The 12,279-nt window shown below is 30.0% G+C and overlaps 1 protein-coding gene across 1 annotated transcript in view; it reads right to left on the reverse strand.

Moving 5' to 3' along the window:
• The window catches only part of LOC139519736 (protein-lysine N-trimethyltransferase SMYD5-like), a 42,400-nt gene that overhangs the window by 1,091 nt on the left and 29,030 nt on the right, over positions 1-12,279 (reverse strand). The window contains exons 8-11 of the mRNA XM_071311979.1: positions 8,604-8,710; positions 4,168-4,224; positions 3,777-3,871; positions 36-106 (exon numbers count right to left, since the gene is read on the reverse strand). Of these exons, the coding sequence (XP_071168080.1) occupies positions 36-106; positions 3,777-3,871; positions 4,168-4,224; positions 8,604-8,710 (330 nt within the window). The remainder of the gene's footprint in view (positions 1-35; positions 107-3,776; positions 3,872-4,167; positions 4,225-8,603; positions 8,711-12,279) is intronic.

Below are 12,279 nucleotides of genomic sequence, written 5' to 3' on the forward strand. Positions count from 1 at the left end.
ATGGGCGAAATATATTTTACAAAATTAAAACTTACTTTAAAAATTTCTGTCTACTATGTCTACTTCTGGAAACATCACATTCACTCAAGTAGCAGGTGCAAATTTCCTATAACAATGAAATTAAAATAATGAATTTTAATTAAAAGTAAAGTAATTTCAATTTTAATTAAAAGTAAAGTAATTTCAAATTTAATTAAAAGTCAAGTAATTTCACAAATTACAGTGGTACTGAAGTACATTATGGAATAAATAGTAAAGTATACTAACTCAAAGCTAGATTTTAAAATGGAAAACTCAAACACTGATGACTCTCCTAGTTATTATTTACAATTGTATAAATAAACCAATTGTTCAGACGTTTCGGCCATTGGCCTTCTTCAGTTATTTATTATTCCTCTAAACTACATGGCTGACATTTCTTTTTTCAAACATTGAAAAGATGTTATAGATAAATGTCCTTGGAAACAAGGATATTATTTACAATCCAAATTTGTTGAAAGTATTTTAAAACAATTTCCCAACACCTGATTACGACCAAAAAAATAGACATTCATAGCAACAAAGAAAAGTAACAACAAGAACTCATAGTTGGTTTTTTTTTGTGGTTAGTAACCCTTTTATATTTTGGTAGACAAGTATTAGGTTGCAACAGTTGGCAATTGCACACATACTAATTTCTTTGGAGTATTTAGGACATTTTTCTCTAATAAATTTTCATGGGGTCAATTTCGGACAAATCCCTTTAATAGCCATTATCTAATGCAATATAGGGTCATAAAGTTGTAAAAAATTTAGAAAAGCATTATACTAATATGTTCACAAAAAATTTTTGTTGGACATATGTCCATTCATACTTACTATTAACACTATTTGTGCTTCGTATATGTTTATGCACTTTTTAAAAAAAATTCCTTTAATATATAGGTTACTTTATCAATGCAAATTTTATGAAACAATTGCACGATTATGTTTTGTAAAAAGTATAATCACTTGCCTATTGTATCACAAAATTCCTGTTAAAATATTTTCATTTTGATTTTTTTTTAAAGCTAATATTGGCCTTATCCTTCTTTGTGCTTTAATGTTATTGGAAATTGAAATATCTTTATTTATGATAATTCAATTCTGGACTTTGATATAAGTATGTGGTAGTACAAATCTAATATATAAATATATATTCTACCCCTTGATTGAGTATGAAATGACTACACTCAAGTTAGTTTAATTTTCAAATCTAAAATGCAAGACTTGCTGTGCACTTTTTCGGATAATTCAGAGGAAAGCAAATTTGACAGCATAATTGAATTCTGACCAATGAAGAGCTGTGATCAAACAAACCTCATGTTGATTTACAAAAAAAAAGTCAGGAAAAGTATAAATCGGGTAAAACAAGAGAAAAATATTTATCACTTACAGTGAGTTGCTTGTAGGTGTTATTGTAAAATTTTACCTATAGCTCAACCTGTTTTTAAAATTGTCAACACAATAGGGACATTTAAATTGACCAGTTGGTATTGTTAGATTTAAATCTACCTTGATGCTACCTGTAAAAAAATTTATTCACCTAACCAAAAGTTTCAGCATGCTTTTTTCCTGAACTTTTTTTTAACCTAGGATTATTCTATTGAGAGATTTTTATTTTACTGTCATTCAAAATCTTATGAGTGATCAAGCCAAACAAGAATGACTATATCATATATTTTATTTTCTTGCAGTTACATGTAATTTAAAATTGCATGACCTAAAATGCACTACATTTCATCTAAATGTTTGCATAGCCACTACTAGCAGTGTTTAATACCCTAAATAATCCAGTCGTAATATTTCACTCACTTTAATGAAACCTCAAAATCATATTTGAATAGACAATTTCATTAATTTATTTACACTAATATTTGACATCTCATCCAGAATTCCAATGATTTTAAATAATTCCCAATTTTATTCATTTTTCACTACTTCACTAGATTTTTTTCTAAATCCATAGTATAAATTCTGATTAACTTCCAATTATATACATCCTAATTTAACAGGTGCAGAATCTATACATAATTCAGAATCATTTCCATTACTATATTCCAAATAGTTATCCTCACTTATATTTTGTAATATTTTATTTATATTTTTACTATATATCACCTGATTTTAATTTATCGACAGTAAACATTTTATTTCATTTCCTATAATAAATTTCCAAATCAAACAATATTTGATTCAGAATTTTATAATGACTATTTCCAATTTCACATTCACTTAAAACATTTCCTCATGTTAGGAATATTTTAGAATATTTTACTTTCATTTTTCACTTTATCACTAGATTAGACTATATCCACTGCATTACTTCAACATTTTATTTTATTTCCTATAATAATTTCCAAATCAAACAATATTTGATTCAGAATTTTATAATGACTATTTCCAATTTCACATTCACTTTTAAAAAACATTTCCTCACGTTAGGAATATTTTAGAATATTTTACACTTATTTTTCACTTTATCACTAGATTAGACTATATCCACTGCATTACTTTAACATTTTATTTCATTTCCAAGATCCCATTTAAATAGGGAATCATCTTAAATTTGTAATAGATCCCAAAATTAATAATGAATATTTCAAAAATCACATTTAAAGCCACAGAAACATGTTGGATGAACTCACACTATATCTCCTACTTGAATTCCAGTTTTGAAATCTTTAAATCTTTGACATAACTAAATCCCATCGTATGAAAAATTGAATTCCTTTAGTGAACACAGCATTTTATGCACAAAACTCCCACTAATATTATAATAGATTTCAAAGAAAAAACACAGCAAGGTATACTCCAAAATTATTTCGAATTTTATATGTACAACATCATATGTAAGCCCCACAAAACGGTTTGAATGAATTATTTCCTCCTTGATGTCCTTCATGACAATAAAATCTTGAAAGAAACACATCACATTTTAAGAAGCAAAATTGCTATAAAAAGTCTGAGTAGTGAATTCAAATAAAATAAATCCAATATTGTATGCACAATGACACCAAAAGATTTAAAACATTGCAAATAATAATCCAAAATGAGAATCTTGAAGGGTCATGTGAAGAAAAAAACAACATATCCCTCTGAAAATTTAAACTGTAAACACCCTGAACAGCTATTTCTTGTTTCACTGGCAGCTGGACAATACTATGTATAAGGGTTCGAATTTTAAAGAAGCATTTTGGTGTAAAAACAGTTTAAATTTTCAAACATAGTAATACATATTTATTTTAATCTTTTACTGATTTAGAATTTTAGGTAAAAAATAGATAAATCAAATATATCAGGGATTTAAAACAATGAAAACCAAATTATTTTCTTCCCTATCATTTTTTAATAGAATAATCCTAGGTAAGAAAAAGTTCAGGAAAAAAGCATGCTGAAACTTTGGGTTAGGTGAATAAAAATCTGTACAGGTAGAATCAAGGTATATTTAAATCTAACAATACCAACTGGTCAATTTAAATGTCCCTATTGTGTTGACAATTTTAAAAACAGGTTGAGCTATAGGTAAAATTTTACCATAACACCTACAAGCAACTCACTATAACAGTTTAATTAAGGGATTAAACTTAATATTAATTTATTTGCAATCTCCTTTGTGTGCTTATTTTTCAACCAGAAGTAAAAAGTCCACTTTATTAAAAGAACAATTTTCTTTTTTCCTACACTTTTGATACATGTTTTACTACAATAAGCAACAAAACACATATATAAGAGGGAATGCAGTTTTGAAGACTTACCTCCCCTTGACTGATATTTTCCTTAGCCACCAGGACTAACTTGTGGTTGTTGTTTGGAAAAGTTATTTCTGCATTTGGTATGCAACTGTGGTTACCTGAAAAAAAAATGTATAGATCATAAAATTATCAAACTTTTATTATGTTATTGTTTCAATAAAATTAAAATAAGTTCTGTGTATGATTTATAATTTTAAGCAAGTTTTAGTGTATTGAATATTATATAGAGATAATTTTTAAACAATCCTCACAAAGGTTACATTTTTACCATACATTTGCAATTGAATTGATATAATTTCATGATTTTTGAATTCTGTAAACAAAATAATTTATAAAGTTCTTTGAATCAACATTGGTATGATTTTTACAAATTGTCATATATTTTAATACTTACATGTACTTTGAAGTAGATATAAGCCAGAACCTTCACAGTCTAAGAATGTTCCAGATACTGAAATCATAATTCTATCAACATTACAAAAACATCTTGTACATCACAAATAGAATTTTTTTTAAAGTATTAGTACTGAAGCACTAGCTACACCAAGAATGCATGATCATGATGATGCAGCCACCTCCTGCATATGTAACCAGATGCTCCGCAGGGCGTAGCTTTATACGACCGCAGAGGTTGAACCCTGAACGGTTGGGGCAAGTATGGACACAACATTCAAGCTGGATTCAGCTCTAAATTTGGATTGTGATTAAACAGTTGACACAGCATAGGTTTCTGACACAGAATGAATGTGTTCTAATAAACTTAAAATTTTTGTTTTCTCTTAGAGCAATTCACTATGCTGTTGAATATTAATCCTCTCAAAAAAATGTTTGAAGAAATTTTCTTTTTTATTTATGAAATTTCAAATGAGAAAAATTGAACCCAATTTTTTTAATCACATCCCCTTTCCCTTATTCCAAAACTAATCTCAATTAAAATTTCTAATGGAGTTTGCAACAATAACTACTCATTTAAATACATCATAAAATATTAAGATGTAAAAAAACTGCTTGTTATCACTGAATGGTAAAGATTATTTTAATTTATCAGTTGGTAGTAAAAAGTGAATATACATTGTATATTGTATATAACAAAGATTTAAGTTGATTCTGGACAAAGAAAGATAACTCCAATTAAAAAAAAATCTTGCTATTGCACAATATTTTGCAATTAGATATTTCTTGCTTACTATTCTGGACAAAGAAAGATGACTCTAATTAAAAAAAAATTTGCTATTTCACAATATTGTGCAATTAGATATTTCTTGCCATTGCGCAATACTGTGCAATTGAAAAGACTTGCTATTGCACAATACTTAATATAATAATTTTAGATCCTGATTTGGACCAACTTGAAAACTGGGCCCATAATAAAAAATCTAAGTACATTTTTGGATTCAGCATATCAAAGAACCCCAAGATTTCAATTTTTGTTAAAATCAGACTAAGTTTAATTTTGGACCCTTTGGACTTTAGTGTAGACCAATTTGAAAACAGGACCAAAAATGAAGAATCTACATACACAGCCAAAAATGAAGAATCTACATACACAGTTAGATTTGGTATATCAAAGAACCCCATTTATTCAATTTTTGATGAAATCAAACAAAGTTTAATTTTGGACCCCGATTTGGACCAACTTGAAAACTGGGCCAATAATCAAGAATCTAAGTACATTTTTAGATTCAGCATATCAAAGAACCTAACTGATTCATTTTTTGTCAAAATCAAACGAAGTTTAATTTTGGACCCTTTGGACCTTAATGTAGACCAATTTGAAAACGGGACCAAAAGTTAAGAATCTACATACACAGTTAGATTCGGCATATCAAAGAACCCAATTATTCAATTTTGATAAAATCAAACAAAGTTTAATTTTGGACCCTTTGGGCCCCTTATTCTGTTGGGACCAAAACACCCAAAATCAATACCAACCTTCCTTTTATGGTCATAAACCTTGTGTTTAAATATCATAGATTTCTATTTACTTATACTAACGTTATGGTGCGAAAACCAAGAAAAATGCTTATTTGGGTCCCTTTTTGGCCCCTTATTCCTAAACTGTTGGGACCTAAACTCCCAAAATCAATACCAACCTTCTTTTTGTAGTCATTAACATTGTGTTTAAATTTCATTGATTTCTATTTACTTAAACTAAAGTTATTGGGCGAAAACCAAGAATAATGCTTATATGGGCCCTTTTTTGGCCCCTAATTCCTTAACTGTTGAAACCAAAACTCCCAAAATCAATCCCAACCGTTCTTTTGTGGTCATAAACCTTGTGTCAAAATTTCATAGATTTCTATTAACTTAAACTATAGTTATAGTGCGAAAAAACCAAGAAAATGCTTATTTGGGCCCTTTTTGGCCCCTAATTCCTAAAATGTTGGGACCAAAACTCCCAAAATCGATACCAACCTTCCTTTTGTGGTCATAAACCTTGTGTTAAAATTTCATAGATTTCCATTCACTTTTACTAAAGTTAGAGTGCGAAAACTAAAAGTATTCGGACGACGACGACGACGCCAACGTGATAGCAATATACGACGAAAAATTTTTCAAATTTTGCGGTCGTATAAAAATCATCACCTGTTCGATTCATTGTAATCTTTAATGATTGAACAACTTTTTGTTCCACTTTGTTTAAATTATAATTTCAATCTAAGTCATTAAACAACATCTTGGATAGTTTAAGAAATTACCAAGAAACTAAGCTAGTCTCCTATCCCTTAAGCAAAGTTGACCTATGATGAATTTGGCTAATCTTTTTTTTAGTCCCATTTGTTCATGTAGGTCTTAACGTTTCAATTTATTTATACATTTCCTTGTTTTTAAATGTTTTGGTTTGAGCATTCCTGATGAAGATTAATCTAAAAAAGCCCTTCGAACATACAAAATTTATAAAGTGTTACTTCCATTTAGAAGTAGTGTTCCTGTATTTCAAGAAAGCAAAAAAAAAAGCCATATTCATGTTAAAATTGGTTATGTCACAAATTTAAGTAAATGTTCTTACTGTGGATTATTGTTCCTTGGCAGTGTTCTCCCCGGGGCCTTAAAGCACCATGGTACCCTGGTGCTATCTTGGATGATTTTATAATAGAATGTATAGCCTATAGGGGCCATGGTGCTATATTTTTGGGAAATCCAGTGCTATTTTAATTTCCATGGTGCTATTTAAAACTTCTGGGGAGAACACTGTGTGTTAATTTCGTGGCTTGAATTTAAAAGTTCAAAGAATAAACTTTCTATAGGCTTGTTACCACAAATTACTTAAAACCTTTACTAAATTCTTCAATAGATATAAATATTTGGTTTCGAAGTTTGTTTGAACCTGTAGAAAATTTATTTCAAACTGGATAGCACATCCTCATTTTTATGGAGATGTTGTTTACCGTGCCTGGAAATTTAGAAACAGTCTTTGTACACTTATCTTTACTTTAAGATTTTGTTATCAGTAAATTAAAAGCAAACTGAAAAATTATTGTTATATACATATGCACATTCACGGATCTACAATCTGTCGATACCTGTATCTTAGCATTGCACAAGGTCATGTTTTTCTCTGACTGTTTATGACGTCTTTACACTTAATCCATTGGACGTTGGATGTGTACTAATTGATAATTTAGTCTTATAGGCATGATTTTTTTATAAGTTGTTATTGGCTTTGAACTAGCTGTCAGTAACTGCGAATACTCTCAGATCTGTACTTAGTGTCTTTTTGTTGTTGGGATGTACAAGTACCCAGCCACGTCCACTCTGTGTTTTTTGTTAGATGTATTTCTATTTGTACCCATCTGATGAGTTAAGCCTTTTTCAACTGATTTTTTAGTTTGTTCTTATGTTGTACTGTTACACCACTGTCCCAGGTTAGAGAGAGTGTTGGGATCCCGCTTACATGTTTAACCCAGCCACATTCCACATGCTTGTGCCTGACCCAAGTCAGGAGCCTGTAATTCAGTGGTTGTCGTTTGTTGCTGTTACATAATTGTTTTTCGTTCATTTTTTTGTACATAAATCAGGCTGTTATTTTTCTCGTTTGAATTGTTTTACATTTGTCATTACGGGGCCTTTTATAGCTGACTATGCAGTATGGGATTTGCTCATTGTTGAAGGCTGTACGGTGACCTATAGTTGTTAATTTCTGTGTCATTTGGTCTCTTGTGAAGAGTTGTATCATTGGCAATCATACCACATCTTCTTTTTTATATTGAATGCTGACTTTGACAGATTTACAAAATCTTACATATTGTATTTGTGAATATACATGTTTTTTCTAAATCCACACAAATTGGTATCAGTGAAAATACATGTAAATGATGCCGATGTGATTTCCAAAAAAGTAGGAATGTGAATAACATAATATGAACTTAAATGATTATAAATTCAAATAGTTACGAACATATTAAAATAATCAAATCACATGATTCTGCCATGATGAAGTAAAATAACAACAGAGAACCTCTTTTATATTCTCAATCAAATCTCATACTTCTGGCTCAACATTTTTAAGTAAAAAAATTGTTAAACCAATTGAAGCTTCTTTTAACAATATTGAAAACAATACAATGCAACAACATGGACCACATTTAACAGGTCTGAGTTAAGAGTTGTTTTCTTAAATACTACCAGAGAGATCAACTGAATATATTTAGAACTGTATTTGATATACTGACAGCCATAAATTGTTGATTCTTTGTAAGAAATTTCTTTTGATTTAATGACACAAGATTTGATCTTCTTACTAACGGATATCATTGATTACAATTGATCCAAAATAAAATTTGTTAAAAAATATCTTTTCCTTTAATTATATTTTTAACTTCACAATACCTTTATCCATATCTTCATACAGTTGATCAATAAAAGCATCCAGTTGTTCTTTCTCTTCATCTGGTATGGCTAAATCCTCACAATTCTTCACCCACACACTTATAGAACTGTAATAACAATTTGTTTCAATTATTCTCCAATCCTTTTAGTAGCAATGTATAAAGGGTTAAAAAGATAAGTTGAAAAGAACTGACAACGCCATGTAAATAAATTGCATGACATGGTGTGGATAGGATCCAAAGCATGTTCACCTCACAGCACTATTTTGTTTTAACTCTCAAAAAGGAAGAGATAAGGCCTGGAAGATATATTTATTTACCCAATGGGAAAAGGGTTTGATTGCATTGCCAAATGAAATCCTTTCCCCTAAAAAAGTAATTCAACAGCAATCACTCCTATAGGGTCCACTAATGGTTTGGCCCATGTTGAGTAAATTGTAATCTTGTCAGGCTGTTCATAATTGGTAGTCAAAATATTTCTCTTTCTATTATAGCTTTTAAGATTATAGCGAAAAACACACAAAAAATGACTAAAATTGTCATTCAAGGGCAATGTCTCTTATAAGGAAATGACTGACAATTTCAGCCATGTGGGGACTTTTTCATAGAACTTATTTTGCAAATCATTTTTACTATTTAAATATTCTGATCTATCTGCAATAGTTTCTGCAAAAAATGAAAAAAATAGATCAGACTCAAATGGCATGGTTGCACAGAATGTTTGGTACCAATGAAACATGCTCTACACTGAACATTTGAATAGTTGAAAAATGACTAAGTTCCGAAGTCTGGAAAATGAGAAAAAAAAAATCCTCAAACAATTCCATAATAACAGGTGCACAAAAACCAAAAAAATATTTCTAAACAATTATTTGCAACTGAAAATGACAAATTATGATCAGTGATAAACAACGCAAACTTTTCCGATGTAATAAGTAAAATATATGTGAAATTACATTACGTTGTTAGGAAGTTTCCATGGGAGATAATCAATTTTTCTTTCACAAAGTCTTCTATAGTCAAAAGAACAATGATGTTAGCTTATCTCCCATGGAAACTTATTAACAACATATTGTAATTTCAAATATATTTTACTACATATAAGATGTTTTGATTCAAATAATGTCTGATCCTTATAAATATAGAAAACTTTTGGAAAGAAAATTTTTTATGGGAGCTTAGTAAGGACATATTTCTAGCAATTCAAATTTCTACCTTTTTTCTAGCAATTCAAATTTCTACCTATGACCTTTAGCATGACAATTACATGTGGAGCAGGATCTGCTTAATACCCTTTTGGAGCACCTGAGATCAACCCCAGTTTTTGGTGGGGATCCTGTTGCTCAGTCTTTCGTTTTCTATGTTGTATTTTGTGTACTATTGTTTGTCTGTTGGTCTTTTTCTTTTTTAGCCATGGCGTTGTCTGTTTATTTTCAACTTATGAGTTTGAATGTCCCTCTGGTATCTTTTGCTTCCCTTTTACAATAAAATTTGTATAAAAGATTTTTCCTAATACCATTGTTAGTGGAATTAAAGTCTTATAGGATTGTAAGTATGCTTTATTTTATCACCTTGCACTGTCACGACTTGACTGTGGTTTTCTACCACAGTTTGTTAAAATTTCTGACCGGTTGACCAGTTTGGTTTTATAAAGCATATTGCAATTTGGTAAGAATTTTGAATAAATTGCAATAGGTGAATAGCAACACTTACAGTCAAGTCACAGTAATATTTTGTTTGGTGGTTATGTTTTCAACAGTAAAAATTTCTGTTTGTTTTACTCATATTTGGTGACAGAAAAGAAGTTGTTTACCATATCCCCCAAACTTTCTTTATGTGGTACATACCCGATGCTTATATTTTATTTACTATTTTAAATAATATTAATCTGCCATAAATATTCATGCACATAGAAACTATGTACATGTTCTCCTTTTGCAGGTCCTCAATTACACTTGTGTCTCTTAAGATTTTAAAAACTGATACAGAAAATACTTATTTCAAAATAGATGAGGAATTATTTATTTTTCATTTCCCATTTATTAAAACAATCTCAGTAGTTTCCTTAGTGTAAATTACTTGTATTAATTCCTGTTCAGCATGGCTAAGAGCACAACACTGTTGAATTAATTCTATCCCAAATGTATTTTGTGATATTATTGAGAACCAAATGAAACTTTTCCACAGATTCATCTCTTATTGTTCAATCTATTTAAACTTTTGTCAGTTCTATTGTCCCATTCAATAAATACAATAGCTATTGTTCTCTGTGTACTTCATTGGGGCGTATGACATTTGCGCCGATTAAATTTTTTTTCAATCTTTCATTTGCGCCGATTAGGTTCTTTCATTAGCACCTATATTTAGATTAATATATATTAGATTCTATATTTGCTCCTATTTGCATATGCAATTATGAATACTTTTCCACAGTGTAGAATAGATTGTTGTCGTTTTCATCTGGCTCAGAACTGGTCGAGGAAATCCAGTCTGTTGGGCTAAGCACAGAGTATAAAGACAAATCAAGTGACACTGGTAAATGGCTATTGCAATTTTTCGGGTTTCCATTCATTCCCCCATATGAAATCGAGGACTGCTTCACGTTTGACATTATGTCTGACTTTCCTTCTGATGACAAATGTCATGCATTATTAGACTACGTACTAAATTTAAGTACTTATATATGCCTAAATTCACATTATTCAACTCATTTCTGGGCAGCTGCACCCGTTGAAAACTATAATCATTTCATTCGCATAACAATCAACAGTTCTACAACAAATGGAAGTTTTTAACGACCTTGACTGGCTATACAGCCCTTGCACGGTCGGTAACAGTTCTATTCGCACCACACTAACATACATGTCTTTATGGATGTCATCAAGAAAATGCAGGCAGCAGGGGACAATCCTTATATAGTTACATTTTATAATTGACAATTCATAACATATGTACAACTGGCTAACGAAAGAGGTTTATAATGATAAATACAAAATAACATTCACCTGTAATTTACCTGTACACAATCAGCGCAAATGAAAGAAAAAAAATGTTGCAAGTGAAATGCAGATCGGCGCAAATGCAAAGGGCCTCTTTATTCACGGGGACCTTCAAATTTCTTTTAAGAGAAATCTATCTCACATTGATTAATTTACCCAAGGATTTGTATAGTACTATACAAATCCTTGATTTACCTGAGTAAAAAAATCATCTTCTAAATAGACGAAACTACATATTTCAACTTAAAAATATGCATGTGATGTTGTATTTATTCAATATCAATAATATATTTTCAATCTGTTCAAAATAAAGTTTATATTATAAACACTGATCTAATCATAAAAAGTTGATTTCTGACAAAACTTTTAGCATTGTTTCTATTGAAATTTGCATTTTTGTTTTGTTTTTGCTTATTTACAGAATACATTTAAAGGGGCATTAGCTACGAGATAAAAAAAATTAAAATGTGATTTTTTTTTTTGTTCAATCATTAATGAAAGTGAAATAGTGAAATAATAATTTGCTTTTAGAAGCTAGTTTGGTTCAAATTTGTCAAAATAAGCTAAGAAACATCCCTGATAAATTATTCACTTGCAAGTCTTTGAATCCGAATTTATGTGAACTTCAATTTAACTCCTTAGCTAGACATGGGTTACGCATGAATTAGGCATGTTCAG

This window comes from Mytilus edulis, chromosome 4, assembly GCF_963676685.1.
Source record: "Mytilus edulis chromosome 4, xbMytEdul2.2, whole genome shotgun sequence".
Lineage (NCBI taxonomy): Eukaryota > Metazoa > Mollusca > Bivalvia > Mytilida > Mytilidae > Mytilus > Mytilus edulis.